General features: G+C 39.3%; 1 protein-coding gene across 1 annotated transcript in view; it reads right to left on the reverse strand.

Annotated features, from left to right (window-relative positions):
- Positions 1 to 4,965: 4,965 nt before the first annotated feature.
- Positions 4,966 to 17,952, reverse strand: part of LOC102193066 (CUB and sushi domain-containing protein 3-like) — a 387,453-nt gene continuing 374,466 nt past the window's right edge. Inside the window, exons 63-72 of the mRNA XM_005728525.1 lie at positions 17,675 to 17,848; positions 13,596 to 13,669; positions 12,547 to 12,658; positions 12,271 to 12,450; positions 10,937 to 10,996; positions 9,904 to 10,062; positions 8,730 to 8,866; positions 8,145 to 8,232; positions 7,510 to 7,645; positions 4,966 to 6,870 (exon numbers count right to left, since the gene is read on the reverse strand). Coding sequence (XP_005728582.1) covers positions 6,711 to 6,870; positions 7,510 to 7,645; positions 8,145 to 8,232; positions 8,730 to 8,866; positions 9,904 to 10,062; positions 10,937 to 10,996; positions 12,271 to 12,450; positions 12,547 to 12,658; positions 13,596 to 13,669; positions 17,675 to 17,848 — 1,280 coding nt within the window. The 3' untranslated portion in view covers positions 4,966 to 6,710. The remainder of the gene's footprint in view (positions 6,871 to 7,509; positions 7,646 to 8,144; positions 8,233 to 8,729; positions 8,867 to 9,903; positions 10,063 to 10,936; positions 10,997 to 12,270; positions 12,451 to 12,546; positions 12,659 to 13,595; positions 13,670 to 17,674; positions 17,849 to 17,952) is intronic.

Consider the following 17,952-nt stretch of genomic DNA (forward strand, 5'->3'; position numbering starts at 1 on the left):
TAAAGCTATACAGGTGTTTTTAAAAGTCATGTTTGACTTCATGCTTTTCTGTATAGTTACTGGGATGCTTAGAACTCAAATGACACTGTTGGAAATAGTTTATTCTGATGCACATGCTGTTTTTTTGCAAATTTGCATTATAATATTTATTTCGTTTTTCCTGCACTATATATAAAAAATGATGTATCTCAAAAAGAAAACTATGAAGACACTTAAAATGTAAATTAAATTTCCTGTGGTTGGAAACTATTTTGTGCAACTTTTTTGCATGTACAGTTTTGAGAGATATACCTCTGAAATTTCTCTAACTAGAAATATGTGTAAAAAACAAAAAGAAAACAAAAACGATTTTCAATTTTTTTTGTAGTTTTTTGCACTTTTATTTTTTGCAATTTATGTAGTTACCATGGCCTTAATGCATATTAGGGATGGGCCGATCCGATATACAGTATCGGTCCAATCCTGACCTAAATTACTGGATATCGAGGAGAAAAAAAAACGTAATCCGATCCATTAAATATCACAAAAGCACCTCAAAAAACTTGCGACGTGGCATAACTCAGGTAGTGACCTTAGCATGTAGGAGCAGTATGCGTCACGTGATAAAATAGCTGTTGTGTGCGAGACCTGTCGGCGGTCTGGAGTTGACGCTGAAAGCATCTGGAGTCTGGTTTGAAAACTTTTTTTCATATTTGTGTTTTGTATAGAAATTACACAAAATTCAGTCTCAGGTTAAATGTGATAGAAACAGCTTACACTGACATCCATCTTGATAAAAGATGAGTGTCATGAGAAGCCGAGTTTATATTTATTTGCACTGCTTTCCACTCTGGGTGTCTATTTATGTTAAAGAACTTTGAGTCAACCTCTGTTTTTTAACCCCTTAGCAGTCCAATTAGTCCCCTAAACCATCCAATGTACCGTGGGCGGTACGTCCGACTGCTAACAGGTTAAATGTTCTATAGGATATAAATACAACACACGTGACAGTCAACACAAAACTTTTATTTCTAAAAAGTTTATTAATTTAACACTATTCAACAAGCTACATACTAAACGTAGCGAATAGAAGCAAAGTATCGATCCAATTGTGCAAGTATCGATTCAATACCAATACCAGCGCAGGTATCGATGCTCTTGATATACCTTAAATGAATATGCTTAAGTATGTCGGGGTCTTCTTCACCTGTAAAGGGAATATTGGCCAGATGCAGACTCTGCTATATCGTAACATGAAGTGGCTCTTCTACTTTCCTATTGTTACTGCATATATCTGAACAAATGTGTGCATGCCTTTGCTTAACTACCTTTTGACCAGTGAAAACTGCGCTGTCTCCTCTTCCCTATTTCTTGCTTCTTTTCCAGCAAGGTGCAGCAGCAAATAATAATGTTGGATTTCCAGTGATAAGAACTTCCACAGTTCTTGAATGGAAGAAGTTTAGGGAGCTCATCTCAAGGTGAGATACTGTAGCGACGCTGTATTTATATTCATTTCAGTACACATTGTGCCTGCTGTATTTCCCCTGCAAGGGATATCCTGACTTTGAAAACTAGTTTTCAAGTCACATTTGCACCTAAAGCAACATTTAAATTCCACATCAATTTACACTGCAACACTTAATCTCACATATTTTAAGCTGTAGCCTCAACGCTGCTTTCCTCATAAAGAGAAATATGTTCAGGTGTTTGCGAGGCATAACTCAGCTAAAGTGGTTACAATTTCCAGTTTTCAGAAAGTCATTAAAAGTAACGAGACAATAATGAAAAACACACTTTCTTTTTTTACAAAAGCAATTAGCCTTTTTTAATTTTACATTGCATTGAAAATTTACATAATAGAGTCATACATTTTACAAATTATTTCATCATAAAAATATATTTCTGTACAAAACACTTTTTTATTCTATATTTCATCTTTTTTTTTTTTCTCAAATGGTGAATATTTCCAATGTCCCCCAGGCAGGAACGGCTTTAAGTCTTTCAAATCACAAGGGTCTTATTGCGGTCAGTCAGTAGGAAAAGCTTGTGGCAAAATAGACTGAAGCTTAGAAAAAAATGACCTCTGATGATGAGTGAGGGGAGCAGAGGGCGCTGGAGCAGGTGTGTGTGTTTGTATGTATGCATGTGTGCGTGCGTGTGAGACAGAGCGAAAGGGAGGGTCTCGTGGTTTTTGGTAGGCACTGTGTCAGATTCATACTGAAGAAACGGAAACAAAAGCAACAACAACAACCACAAGAGCGGTAACAATCAATCCGACCTGTAATAAGAAACGATGTCATGATAGCGATGAAGTGCGGCACAGTCACAGCATGGATAAACAAGGAAGCCGCAGCTACCTTTGCCTTTAAATCAGTAACGACTTTAAAAGGAGTTTTCTTGTCAGCTGGATGTGGTTGGCGCCTGTGGTCACAGCAGCGGGGGTTCTTAAAACAAAGTGGATGTTTTTGTTCACCCTGGCACCCAGACTCATTAAAAAGTCTAGTTATCCATCATGTGCGGGACTCCAAAACTAACAAAATTCAGCCTCTCGTTCGTGAAACCAGATTCTTCAAAAAGAAAACAACAAAAACAAACACTTTTATTCAATGAGCAACAAAGCTGCAAAACAATGACTAATGCTGATTGATACTTCTATTTCTGCCTCCTGTTAAGACCAATTAATATGGTTTACTACCAGGCCCTTCCCTCGTGATAGTTGATTTACTCTGAAAGGTTTCATACAAAAACTCAAACATCTACTCATCTCTCAGCAGTGGTTCATTTATGGTACATGAAATCATTAGAAAGGCTGATATCAAGTGCAACAACAGTGGCAGATAGGGGCAAAATATAGAAAACGTTGCAGAGTGTTTATCAAAAGGTGGCAGATCACACTGGAACAACAACAATCACAACAAAAAATAAATAAATATATAAAATTGAGATCATATGGCTGCTTTTATGCAATATGCATGAAATAAGAAAAAAACAAAACAAGCGTTGGCTTCAAATAGTCGAGCATTATGATAAATGGGTCAGTTCATGATTATAAATAGATTATAAGATTTGACATTCACTGAACACAGACATGTGTGTCATTAAAATCTGTCTGTTGTTGAGCAACACTCATGTTGGAGACTTGTAGTGCCAAAGATAATGCAAACCTTTAAACCTAAAGAGTCAAATGGGGTCTACTGATTTAACATGATGTGGATGTTAGAAAACGGGCAAAATAGATTGTAAGATCACCTAAAGACGATCAGGTCTGTCTGTGGTGTGATTCTGATTCACACTGAAGGCATCCTGAGTAAGATACTGAGACACGAAAGAAATCCATACGTAGGGTTCAGATGCCATGTGCGCTGTGAGCTGAATATATTTTTTAATAGTAGCTTTGCTGCATCACTTTACAAGAAGGCCATCAAGTTGTCTATTTAATCATATTTTCCTCATATATTGTCCTTAAAACATGTTTTGGGCTTAACAAAAAGCATCATCTATTTGTTGGTGCACCAACTATCAAACAACATCTACTAATAATATGTAATTTAAGTAGTCTTTAATTTATACACACTTTATGTAGCAACAGACACATTTAGCTGCCACAAGTGAGATATAACGTCCTGGTTCCTGCAGATTAAACTGTGTATGTTTTGCAACTAAATAAAATTTATTTAAAAATTGTCATAATTTTGAAATGTATTGAAAAACAGATCCTAAGTATTGCAAGTATTTGTTAATCTCTTTTATGTTTGTCCCGTTTCCTTATATAAAATATATAATAGAAACACAATATGACATGTTATGTAACTCAAATTTGATCAATATATCCATTTAAAAACTCAATTTTGGGCAATTTTATCAGTTTTCATTGTTAATAAGCACTTCAGCCCAATTGTATGTTTTCTTTTATTGTGGCCTTGTACTGTAAGAGATGATAAAAATATCCAGAGACGGAGCTGGATGAGAGTTTGTCTATCAAACAAATGGGCTCCATTAAAAGCTCGATTTTCTGTGTTGCCATGATGACAGAAAGGTTTGAAGTATACTACTAATCTATTATAGATTTAAAACATAACTAAATAAACAGCTATTTTTAAAAGTACAAGAGTTTTAATTCACTATTTTCTGTGTCCTCACTGCGCCAGCTAGTTCAGAAATCCCAGCTGTTACGCTGTCTTTAGCTTCACCCTTAAAATGTTGTTGGTGTGTCAGTGGAGATGATTACATATTTTTATTGTCCAACATCTCCAGTGCAGGATTCGGAAAAATGGCAAACAAGTACAAACTCTAACAGGTTTTGGAAATCTGCCACCTGTGATAAATGTAGACTAAAACCCATTTAAAAAGCATAATTGTTGCTGGCAAACCTTGCATCTCAACAGTAACGACAACAACAATACCACTGATGCTCATAATTGCCCCAGTGGGAAAGACGGTGCATGTGTGAGGGTCTTCAAAATACAGAACGAATTCAAATAAACCAGCTTAATGTTACAAAGAAACCAAAATACTGCTTGTGACTTCTGTGAATAGCACGTAATTATAATGTCTTTTATTCCGATGTTTCTTTCTTTTTTTCTAAAAACTCTGCTATAATCTGTCTTTACCCTTTAGCCCCTCCCCTGTGGTAAATATATAGCACAAAAATATAGGTGGTGAATGCTCCCGAATATATATATGCAATAGATTTACAGATCAGAAGATTCTGCAGCAGTAAGAAAGAAAGAAGATAAGCACTCTCAGAGTGCAGAATTACAGTGGAACAGTGTCCACAATTGTAGGGTTACAACCTTGTTGCCTTTCTTTTAGCCTGTCTATCAGTTCATGTCTGTCTCTGCCTCCTGTCTGTCCTTCTGTAAGCCTGTAAATCTGTGTTTAAACTGTCTGTGAAGTAGAGACATGGATGGAGCCTGCAACAGTCCGAGACCAGGCTCATCTTCTTTGAACCTGTCTGTCTCATTGCATGACTGTTAATACCACTTGTCTCTACCTGACTCTCCAGATTTTGTATGTGTACCTGTCATCATTTGTGTCTGTCATTCACCCTGTCAGTAACCTTTCCGTCCCTATGCTAGTCCATCTCTCAGCGGGCAGACAGGTAGTGTTCCCATGAAATGTGCTTTAGTGCCAGAGCTTTCTCTGTTTGTCAAAGTCTTTCTCTTTGTTAGTCCATCAGAGTCCTCTGTATCCATTTAGTGTCTTTCTGGTCAAAATCCATTTAAATTCGCAGGATCAGGAACATCTTACCTCATATTCTGTCTGATCTGATTCATTATGTAGAGGGAGGGCTGACCTCTCCCAGTAAATGATTTCAGGTTAGACAGGCTCTGATTGGCTGGGTTACAATTTCAAAATCTTCTTTTTTCTCTTAATGACTCCCTTAGTCTACTTCCAGTTCAGTTAGGGTCTGTCTCCATCTCCTTAGCCTCCTCTCTTATCCATTGGATGGGAAGAGGCAGTTTATCCTTTAGATGAGACAGTCTCTCATCCGTTCTCTAAGTGCTAGCTCCCCTTTAGACTCCTTTTAGTTTTGCTGTGCTCTAATCCCAGTTCAGTTAGGATTACAGCTCCATCTCCAAGGATGCCCTTATCCTTCGCTTAGGAGTTAGTCTCTTTTCAAAGCAACTTTCGCAACTGTCTGCTAACATTAGCCATCTTAGATCCCATTTCAATAGAAAAAAAGACAAATACTGGCTGGTAATACCAGCCTCTGGTTGTAATGGAGACAGGAGGTTGTCCTGTCTGGCTGTTAGGGTGTTGTATTCCATGGTTGTTTCAGACATAGTTTCCTCTTCACAAAGCATTAGTCCGGTTTACTGATGGTCTGCTGGTGACAGTGTTCTCTTTGTACTGTCAGTGTTGAAACCAAATAGATAGAAACAGTTTTCTTAACATCACAGTGTCTTTTATGACATCATCTTCATGTCACATCTCCCCATCTGTGGTCATTGTGATTACGTTTGTTCTTTTTTTTTCCCATATTTAAGGACCTGTTTAATACAGTCAGTTTGACAACATGTTACATATGAAAAATATTTTTTAGCGGATTATCTCTTTGATTTCCAACTACAGCTGGGCTCTGATGATGTGCGCTCTCTTTCTCCAGGCACAAGTGATCATAGATCCCACTCTGGGTCCTCTTCACAACTTTGTGTGACATACAAAATTTGGCATTGGGTTGTGATAACATGTCATGATGTCCAACTAGCAGGTCATGGCTTAATCATTAGTACTCATATTATAGATAGTGAGAGAGGTTAAATAAGAGGTTAGAGTATAATGGATGTATCTGGTTTGGAATCCAATTATAAAGAATCCGTGACCCGCTGAGTCTTGGGGTTAGAGACAGATAATAGCCAGTATGGTTTTCCATTCAATAGTATCCCTTTCCATCTCTTGATGTTACATCTCCCATTGAGTTCACACTGGCTGCTTGCTTCTATCAAAGGCAGCAGACCTTTTGTGTTCATACTTGTTCAAATTTCATTTGCGGATACAAAATGCTTTCAGTGACGGAAACCAATGCTGGGTTTTGGTTTCAGCTGGAGAGCTGGGTTCGATTAGGTTTCTGGACTGGGAATGAAGGTCTTTTGTAATCAGTGTGCAGACCATGTCGTTCATGGTGAAGTTTGCATCGAAGCACGGAGCTTTTGTCTTTCGTCGTCTCTTACCGGCCGTGGTCCCATTGGATATCTGAGTCATTAAATTCAAGTAAGGTCAGTCGATCCTCAAACCATGGTGCATACGGTGTTTAGATTTGGATCAAACCTAACAGCCTTCCCCTCCACAGCCTTGGCGTTGGTGTTGTACATGGGGTTCTCAAAGGCGGCCTGGCCGTTGTTGTTTTCATGGACTGAGCATCCTGTGTATTGTGTTTTTGGTGTGGTTCTGTGAAAAAAACAACAAAGAAAACCACACATATAAAGAAATCATAAATACACCATTGAAGAAGCAGAAATGCTCTAATTGCCTATTAATGTTAACATTACTGAGCAGCCAGTGGACAATACAGAATGCAGTCTTGAGAGTAGAAGCATTGTAAACAAGCCTTAAGAAGGATTAGAGAGCGTGTTGCACTTTTTAGGAAGCCTAGTGAGATTCCAATCAGCTCATCCAAAACTAATTCCTTCAGCAAGCCTTTTTTTTTTTAGATATTAACAGCAGAACAGAAGTTATTTGCATCTGTTAACAATGCGAACACAAGTCATTTGTGCTTAAACCATATCTCTGAAAAATCCAATTTACCACCTCCTAAACAGAGTTGTTTTGCGGCACAGTTTGCAACAGACAGTGACTTAACTGTCTTTGAGCACTGCAACAACCAAACCATTGAGTAAGGCATTGTTATCACGAATTAGACAGCTTCTTAAAATGTTAACAATGCCTTTTTACTTTTTGCACGTTGTTAATGGAAAACACAAATGAAACCACGATGCAATGACAGGAATGTATTCCTTTCAGCTGCTGAAATGCAGCTGAATGACACTTCAAAGGGATAAGTGCAGGTTTACTTTTTTCAACACATACCTTTGTTTGTAGAGATAAAAGCCAAAACCGGTAAAGATCAGAGCAAAGAAAGGCACCAGGATGGCGATAGCCACGGAGCTGCTGTTGGTACCAAGCTGGGGGGGTGGCGAGTTTTGACTCTCCGACATATTCAGACCTGCGACAAACCAGGAAATACACTGTCATCAAAGTGATTTGATACAACAAGAAATATTGTTGCGGGTTTGGAACAAAAGGCTTTCAAGCTGAGTTGTTCAGCAAATAACCAACCAAATTTTTATTAGTTGTAACTATGATAATTAAGGTAGGGGCTCTGGTAATTGGAAGTGGACGTGGATGCTACCAGATAATGATTATTATCTGCTTAGCATCTTGCAGGCGACTTGCAGCTCACATTGGACTCGGGAGCTTGTAGTCTTCTTGCACAGCTCCAACCTTTTAAGTCTAAAGAGCAGCTTTTCCTGCTCTGCAGTGTTGAGAATGCACTGCATGGCTGTCCCTGTTGCAGCAATAAAGTCACTAGAAGCTCCAAGATTACTTACTGAATTAGTTTGAAGCAGTCTGCCTGATTTTACTATCAATTGTAGTCATTCATTGCTGAATTCCAAAGGAGCCAGTATTATTTGGTGCTGCTGGCAAAATCGAAAGAGAATTACCCAATCTTTGCAGTCCAAACTGTCCATAGTCTTTTCCCTGAATAGAACCCTGGAATACGTAACTAGAGCCATCGGGCTCTGCTGATACCTGTAGATTAAAAAGAAAGAGCGGTTGAGAAATTGTTTAGGCGGGAGAGGAAAGGAAAACAACTGTGAAGAGAAAAACAGAGGGACAAAGAATGGTTATCTTCTGGTTCCATGTCAACACTACAGAGCAAATGAATCGAAGATGATGTTTGGGTTTTGCTGAAATCTTTGTATAAGGTGTATTTTCAGGGAGCCTTGTTTATTTTCTTTTTCCTCCTTTGGCAAGATTTCACAAAAACTACCAAAGCGAATGTCGTGAAACCTGGTGATGAGGTGGTGCATGGGCAGGCAAAGGGACACATTAAATGTTGGCTCCGATCTGGAGGGCTGTCTTTAAAATTGCAAGAAAGAACATTGGCCTTGGCAGAGAAGGTAGTCTCTGATAGCTGATGTAGTTTAAATATTTCACTGACTTATATTTACACAAAGTCAAATGGCTTCAATGTAAATCCAGCTCAACTGAATATGGTTAGGTTGATTTTATCAGCTGGGACTTACAAATCCATCCATGGTCCAGGAATCATCTATAATCTTGGCGGGAGAGATGGCTGAATCTTTTAGTTGGTTTCCCTGGTTCACATAATTCACCTGATACATCAGCAGCAACAGCCTGGCCTCGGACGCCTTGTACACTCCTAGAGGGCGAAGAATAAACACGTGATTTATACTTGGTTTGCACATGGTACATGGTTTAATGGCTTGCTCACTATAGCTCATTAGATCCTACAGCACGTGTTTCTACTTTGTCTGGTGCACCAGCAAAATACATGTCGTTAGTTCTGACATTTTATCGGGATACAAAGAAGACAGCAAACTGAATGGAGCTGCAAAATAAAGAAAATGTTTATTTTAAAAAATGGATGATTTTTTTTTTTAAAGAGAAAACCAGGAAACTGAAGTTAAGCGAAGAAATTCAATTCATGAACTCATAAAAAGGTGAGAGCGACGGCTGTTTTTCATGTCTCCAATCTAATACAAATATAGCTAACTGATATATTCTTCCAGCTTCACTTTTGGAAATAAAATACAAAGTATGCACATTTCCCAAAACACCAAACCCCTGCTGCCTTTCAAAATATTCCCTGGGTAAAGAAAACTTGACATCTTAAACAGAAAAAAACATGCAAGTTTTATGTAACTGGCCACTGGCCTTTCTGTGACTGTGTGAGTGCAGCTTTAGCTGTTATTGATCTAAAGCTGCTCCTTTAAGCCAGAAGACGAATGTCTGATAGCGGCGCGGTTTTGTGATATGGTGTTTGTGCACTCTGCGACTCCAGGAAGCAATTCTAGCTTCAACAGGATTTGTGTTTTAATAGGGTCTTAACCCCCTGCTGACGCTATTGTGCGACCCTGGGAGGTATGTGTGTGAGTAAGTGTCTGTCTGAGTGAGTGAGTGAGTGAGTGAATGTGTGTGTACAACAACGCTGCAAAGAAGCATAGTAGAAAGAAATGAATTTCAATCATTAACAAAAAGCAACAATAAAGAATAAAAGTGCTCTCAATTCTGTTTGGTTGCTTGCTTACAGTTTTGCCAATGGATCAATACAGCATAATTTAGTATTATAGCTACATTTTATTACAACGATGGCCTGTCATGTCACAGCACTTATGTGGTAATCTACTCAAAGTGCTTTCAGTAGATTACTGAACAATTAAACCTAGCGTAACATGCCTGACAGGAGCAGTTCCATGTTGCCGTTGCTAAGGGTAACATTGACTCTCCCCGTTGTGGAGTTAAAGCTGGTGATGCTCAGTGTTATAGGCTGCTTCCTCCCACGGTAATTATAGGAACCCTTCCATATGTAGTTGGGAGCAAAGACATCATCTGGAACTACGAAAAAGAAGAGAATATGAATTAGATTACGGTCCGCTCCAATCTTTAAAAAACAAAATGAGAATAACTGCCTGCACCAATCAGTCTGTCCTCCTGTGCTGACTCATCATTTTCTCTCTCTGTTTGTCTCCCTCTCTCTTTCTGTCTTGCATGAATCAGTTTTGTGTGCGTCATTAATCTGGCCTTGTGGGGTGTGACTTGTCTGGGGTTCCTGCCACTCACCTGTGTGGAGTCTGCTGTTACTACTTAAGGCGATGATCTGTCTTCAGTTTTCGCTGCATTGTTGACCTCAACATAGTTAGCTAAACTGGCTCTCTTCTTTGCCGTTTTGCCCTGCCTTCATCCCTTTATCTATGCTACTTACATTTTATTGCTCTCTGCAGGGCGTCCTGGTGGTTGGATAGAGAGAGTGAGCTAAGCCTTCTTTTACTGGGCTCCTTGCCTTTGCTTTATTAACTCTTTCTGTTAAACTTTTCGCCAGGCAACAGGCAGGTGGTTTTAATGTTGTAGCAAACTGATGTATATAACTGCTCAGCATGTGTGCATTTTATGCAGATAAGTGCACACAGTATGGCAGAAAAAGACAAGCATAAAGAAGAGCAGAATTTCACAGTAGTTAATTTACCTTTCTCTGTGTAGTGAGGAAAAATAAATTATTTAGAACTACCATAGAAAGCAGTAAAGTGCAACAAAATCGACAAGAGCATAAGAAAAACAAGAGCAGCACTGTGGAGCAGAACGTAGCAGAGTGAAAAGGAGCTGAGCTGAATTTATCGAACGACAGATTAAGCCAGACTAAAACGGAATAGATAAGTCAACAATAGACAAGGAATGAAAAGACTGGAATAGGAAAGACAGTAGTAGAACTGACCGTTTAGTTTGGGGCTGGGGGTTCCTGTTACTGGCTTCACAGGTTTCTTCTTCTCTCCGGCTACACACAGCCAGAGAAAGAGAAAAAGAAGATAATGTCATATCAAAACTCCTGAGCAGGGCAGCAGGGGCACAGCACGAAATATTTTAAAATGCTTTAGTTTGCAGCCAACCTCCCTAATCAACCATGTTATCCAGGGGAGAGTGCAATTCATACTAACAAGTAACCACATTAAAATGCAGCGGCAGTCACTCTTGGTCACAACGACGAGTGAGAAGTGGGCTGAAAAAGGGTCGAGCAAGACAAACCTATTTACTGGTTACTTGTAGATTGAAATGCAAATAAGGTTAATGATCAATGACCAATAACTGCTGTGTATATTAGATCCTTTTAAAACCGGCTTCAAGACACTTTTTCTATTCACCATTAGCAGCTTGTACTATCACGTCAAGATGCAGCTATTGTTGGCAACAAATACATGCAAGCCAGGAACAGGTTATTTGTCCGAGAACCTTAAATTGGATTTAGAAGTGCTCCAATTTTGAAGACTACTCCAGGGCAGCTGGGTGGTAGCCGTGGTGGAAGGTTTCAGAAAAGACAGTGTGTGAGCATGTGTCGATACCAAGTAAAAGATTTTAAAGAGTGCCAACTACATATTTATAGCAGAGATGATGCTGATTTCTTCTATATGATCAAAGCACCTACCAAATTGACCTTTTTGTGAGATTTGAAGAGTGGACTTTAAACTTTTTGGCTCAAATGTTCAGTGTTTCCATCATTTCAAATCAAATCAATCAAATCAAATCACTTTTATTGTCACATTTTTCATAAATTGTGAGACAATACGAAGAGATAATTGTAGCATTGTTTGCTAGGCAGTGGATTGTTATTGATATTGATATTTTACAGTATTAACTATGTACAGTACGGGATGGTTATGTTGCAATTCTTTCATTTCTTCTGCGATGGCTCACAAGGTTGTAGTTTAAGCTTGATAAAGCAGGATTAATGCATGACTTCACCTTTATGGCCCTGCCTGGTAAATCTAGCAAAGGGACAAAACACCATGGGACATTTTTGATCTGTTTTGCCTTTGAACCACCAGGCTCACCACCAATCCAAAGGCTGATCAACCCAACAGGAAATCTCCCCCTACTCCAGATGGCTTGTCTGTCCCTGTGTGTGAAGTGACAAAGTCTCCTTGGGCTAAACATGCTCAAACACTGCTATCTGGTCACTTAAGCTAAAATGCTCCAGATAAGATAATCAAAAAAAGATACACTTAAAGGAAATGTGAACAATGGAAATGACTGTAGCAGGACAGAAGTACTTACCCCGACATATCGGCATCTTTCCAGTCCAAGTGCTGTCACTCTTGCAGACCCTGTGTTCAGAACCCCCCGCCAGGAAGTAGCCATGCTGACAGCTGTACACCAAGGTGTAGCCAAACCCAGGAAGATCCATCCCTACCACGTCCACATGGAGTGGGCTCTCCGGCTGCTTGCAGGCGTGGGCTGCGGGGTTTAGACAGATACATTGTTACACTTCAGTGAGAGTCTGAAGGGATGAAAGGGTGAGCGGCTGACAAATTGAAACAGTGTGTTTCGTACGTATGCACTCGGGTTGCGTCCCACTCCATGTTAGATCAGGCTGACAGGTTCTGGAGGAAGATCCCTGAATCAAATGACCAGGCTGGCACTGAAATGACACCACACTCCCAACCTAGGCATAAGGACACAGACAGAAGTGCACACAGAAGCCATTAGAGACATTGTAACAGATCTGATTGGTAAAGAGGAGTCTGAATATCTTCAGAGGAGCATCATAGTGTTGTACTGCTAGGATAAATGCTACTCGTATTTCAACAAGTGAATTCGTGTGGATAAAGACCAGTATTTTAATATGAAGTACATTAAAATAGATGTTTAGTTGTGGTTGTGGCATGTCAATGCAAATGCACAAGCATCCATTGTACTCCTTAAAATATTAGAAGTATAAAATCAACTTGCATTCCCCGTTCATCAAGACTTAATTTGAGACAAATCAAAAGCAATGAAGTTTGCTACCTGGCAATGCTGTAATATTTATCAGCCATTAGATATTTTCCCTCCTGTGCCGTAGCAGGAAGCAATCCTTATAAAATATCTTACTTGCTTTCTTCCTGCCAAATAACAAATTAACAGTGAATTATTAGTTATTTGGTTGAAATGACTATAATTTTTTGGTAATAGGTAAGCAGGTTGTTCTCCAAGAATCTTGAAGGATTTCCTATAGTTCTTGGGTTTGGGAATTCAAGTAGTTTCAGAAGCATCCCACACTGTTTGAGATCAGCACTCTGTGGGTGGCAAATCATCTGTTGCAGGACTCCTTGCTCCTGTTGTCACAGAATATGCTTCTTTATGACTCTGGCTGTATGTCTGGAGCCATTACCATACTGCAAGTGGTTTAGGACTGACAAGATGCTTCCCTGATGGCATTGCACGGTGGATAAGAATCTTAAAGCGCTGCATTTGAATGTCTTAACATTTTATTTTCTTCCTGACTCCCTCTACTGCCTTTCGTTCTTTCCTCTCTCTTTCATTTGCAACAGCTGCTATTAGTTACTGGGTTCACTTCTTGGGTAGAAAGACACGGCACTAGTCTGAGAGTGCAGATTTACCTTGAAACCATAGGTCCGATTCAAGGAGCCGTAGCGTGGTGTTCCCGGATTATCGCAGCTGGTTTTGGTTGGTTCTGAAAAGATCAGCACACGAGTGGAAGTAATTACACACAAAAAATAGGAGAAAGACAAATTAGCAGCAGCGTTATACATCCCTCTCAAGTTCCCTTTCCTCCCTTTTGTTGTCATGGTAACAGTGGATTATATATGCCATCAGGACAGCAGGGGGCAGTAGCACTTTGTCAGAAAACGAAGCAGGGCCCACTCTAAGTGTGTGTGTGTGTGTGTGTGTACGTATGTGAGTTTGTGTGTGCGCATGTGGAAGGGTCATCAGCATGTAGAGCACATCCTGACGCAGAGCTCAATTCAATACAGCTTCTGAAATGACAGATTCACTCTCCACCTCTCTCTCTCTCCTTCCCTCACTTCCTGTACCTATCTGTCTGCCCTCTTCCTCTCTTTCACTGTTGTCTTCTTCTACCTCGCTGTACAACTGCTCTTTTCCGCTCTTTTTCTGTCTTTCCATGTCACCAGACCTCCGTTTGCCAACTGCTTCTTCCCTCATCTGTCTCATTTAAAGAGCAGGCTGCTTTAAGTCAAAACTCATTCTGTTTCAGTCACATAGTAATACACATCAGACACTAACATCACAAACTAATAAATCAACCAAAACACACACACACTTCAGATCACTTTGCCCATAAAAACACACCGAGAGTCACTTTGTGGTTGCGTGTGTTTAACAGTCTCAGTCTACAAAAGCAATTATGATACAGAACAGAAAGACCTCCCTTCAGCGGCAGCAGCAGCAAACTGAAACTAGTTCTTATTGCAGCAGTTATAGATGAAGTCTTTATATCAGATGGGGTAACAATTTAAAGACAGCCCGTTGTTTTCAGATAGTCTGTTTCCCATTTGAGCAGCTGTAAAAGTAGTTGCTGTATCCCTTATTGAGTGCTGCAAAGTAAGAAAAAAAAGGTCTTTGTTGGCATTTACAATAGCTCTCATTTATTAAAATTCATTACCATGCACCTGCTCTGAATCAGACACGCCAAGTGTTGCTCTAAACATTGCATGGGCTGGTAAATTGACTCACAGGGACCATTTGTAAAGTGTGCCGAATATCCCTTCTCATTTTCTTCTTAATCCCCAGATAGCAGCCGTTTGTTTGAAGTTGGATGTGGATGTCTGCTTCTTGAAGGCATTTACTAAATACTGTAAGTTACAGCATGTGCTGGTGTTAACTCAACTTCTGAGCAAGCACTTTTGCTGTAAGTTCCAAAACAGGTTTTATAGCCCTACTTTTAAATTCTGAATTTTATCTAATATGTTGCTAATTGAACTTTGACCACTAGCAATCAGATCTCAGAGACAAGGAATTCGATATTCAATTTATGCAGTATACAGTATTACATCATATATTTTTAAAGTTGACTTTATGTCTAGTATAATACACACAGCATACAATACTGTTCAAAAGTCTCAAGCCACCCCTCATTTTTAGATTTTGCTTCCACAGAGCAAAACTTTCTTATAATTTTTAAAGCATAAGGAAGTCACTCACTTAAACTCCCTTAACACTGACCCAAGGATAGTTATAGCATAAAAAGACTCTTAACTCAAGGGAATAAACCAGTGCTGTGTCTACATGTAACAAAAAACTAAAGAACCACTTGTGTTTTTAGGCTCTTTGTTATGATCAGCCGATCGCAAAGCACACATAATTTGTTTCACTTTCTTTGGTTGAATCTATGAAAAATTTAAAAGATAACACAATTTGACAGGAATAAAACAGTGTTTTTGCAAAAACAAACAAATTCCCAAAGAGCTATTAGCCAGAAGCTTGGGACACTCCACGGTGTGCAGAGTGCTCCTAAAAAGTTTGAGGAAACTTTTTTTTTTTTGAGGACAAAATCTACAGCAGATGAACAACGTCTGCAAGTTATGTCCTTATGAAATAGAAAAAGAAATACAGCCAAGACCTGAGCAGAACTGAAGAGCACCTTCAGCTGATCCATCTACTGTTCACTGAAGCCTCCTCACAAATGGTCTCAGTGGAAGGGTGACACTCAAGGCTGATGTATGAGTGGAAAACAGGTCTTATATAGTGAGTGTCTACAATGTCTGTAGAAGAAAGTGGATGGTCTGTCCTGGAACAGAAGGCAGCCGACATCCAAAGAGCTTTGAATGTCCTTCAAGAAGCCTGGAAAACTATTCCTGAAGACTATTTAAAGAAATGACAAGGAAGCTTGCCTAAGAGAGGTCAGGTTGTGTTGAAGAATAAAAAGGTGGTCAAACCTAATATTGACTTTCAAGCTTATCAGTACTGTTCAATCTCTGTTTTGACACATAAACTTTACTTCCCTGTATTCTTGTAAATATTTCAATAAAACACTGCACCCATTTCCAGGAAAATATAAAGAAATGAGAGGTGGCTCGAGACTTTTGCACAGTGCTGTAGTTTTGTAATATAAATGAGTTTTCATTGTTACAGTTCAACAGAGAAAACATATGGGAATATGTTTGCATGGTATGCTTGCAAATGGCCTTTGGGAGAGAGTCCGCTGGAAGGAACAATATTTTCACTCATATCCAAGTTCTCCTTTCAGGTACTCTTGCCCTTCCATTTATTAAGATTGTCTCAAATGAGTCACTATTCATTGCTATTCCAATAAGTTGATGTAACACTAACTTTTAAAGAACAGCAGTTGCTCGGCACAGAATACTCATGAGTAAACAAAAATGAGGCTGTCAGGTTCATAATTTTGGGTCATTAACTGTCATGATCATTAGGCAGGGGGCTATCAGACGAACACTAGAATAGCCAGCAAATGAAAAAAAGTAACATCAAGTCATTATATTAATGATTATTATTAATCAAAAAGGAAACGTATGTATCGCAAAGGGGCCACATTAAAAACAAGTCTGTAATATTACACTTTGATATGTTATTTAAAAAGACGATATGCATTTTACTAGAGTGACCTCTTGAGAAATCTCACTCAGAAGTTTGGAAGCTCTGTTGGCTAAACCAACACCGCCTTTTAATTTTAACCCTGACTTTGAAGTGGGATGCTAGGCTATGCTCCAGCTCATGTGGGGATAAATGATTGATGATGAAGTCAGGAACTGTTAAAAAGCAATCAGTAAAATCTTATATAAACTTCTGGCAGAGGTTATAGGCCTTGGTATTGTATTTTAAACATGTTGAAGACTTAGTTGGCACAGTAACACTGGTGATTTTTTCATGAACTTGTACATTTATTAAGAAACACAGCGTAGAGCATTCTATGGGTCTCAGCATTGCATCTCTCTGTAGACCTTTTCGATAGAGACCAAGTTTCAGTTTAAATATTAAAACCTTAAAGCAGAAGTGGCTTTCCTAGCCTCCCTGTTTACTTACTCATTCATAAGGTTGATCTTTATTTAAAAGCAAAATTGTGCCAATTAGAGGCTATAATCCAACAACAGCCAGTTCTAACCAAGACCTAAAGTCATTTTGCTACCTTATGGCAATTAAAACTGAGTGATCACATTATTATGGAAAATCAAAGGAGCATAAAAGTAAATATTTAACACCCTGTTATAGAGTTCACATATCAGCCAAGTGCATGAAGTTTAGCAGGCCTATAAATTTCTCTAAACTAAAATAATTAACAAGAGCAGATGGATTCCAGGAAATGTCAGGTCAGGACATTGCCTGAAGCCACTCTTTGCCACATGTAGCTCAGAAAAGGAGTTAAACATGTCGCTGACTTCTCACTACTGAAAATACTGTTTGTTTTTGGCTAGAGAGCTGCCTTGTTAGAGCAGGAGGAGGTAGCACAGATGACGGCCGCTCTCTCGCTGTGAAATCTATCAAATGCTCTCTTCTCATGTGCACACAATTGGATGTCACACAGACTCTGTATGAGGAAGCTGGGAGGTTAAAGACTGAACGGACCTTCTACAGCTCTGCCGAGTGATGTGTAGAAAAGTTCAGAGCACCACGTCTTCTCATGAGCTAATGTCTTCCTAATTACCATTTTTCAATGAGCTGAATGTTTTGTATGGTTGTCAAGTGAATACGAATGGATTACCGATACAGCGCGGCTGCGTTCCACTCCAGGTGCCATCGCTTTCACAAAGTCTAGTTGCTGTGCCGACCAGTATGAGAGGCGGAGCACAGCTGAAGGACACTTCTGATTGATAGATGAAACTTCGTCCCTCTCTGAAACCACCTACTGGAGTCCCCAGGTCACCACAAAATTTGGCTGCAAACACGGAGACAAACACACAAAGTCCCATTTCAATTGTGGTGCTAGAAATGGTGAATGTGCTCAATTTTATGGAAGTTCAAGGACAAAAGTAGATTTTG

Source organism: Pundamilia nyererei, unplaced genomic scaffold (assembly GCF_000239375.1).
Source record: "Pundamilia nyererei isolate P.nyererei 1_Seehausen unplaced genomic scaffold, PunNye1.0 scaffold00028, whole genome shotgun sequence".
Classification (NCBI taxonomy): Eukaryota; Metazoa; Chordata; class Actinopteri; order Cichliformes; family Cichlidae; genus Pundamilia; species Pundamilia nyererei.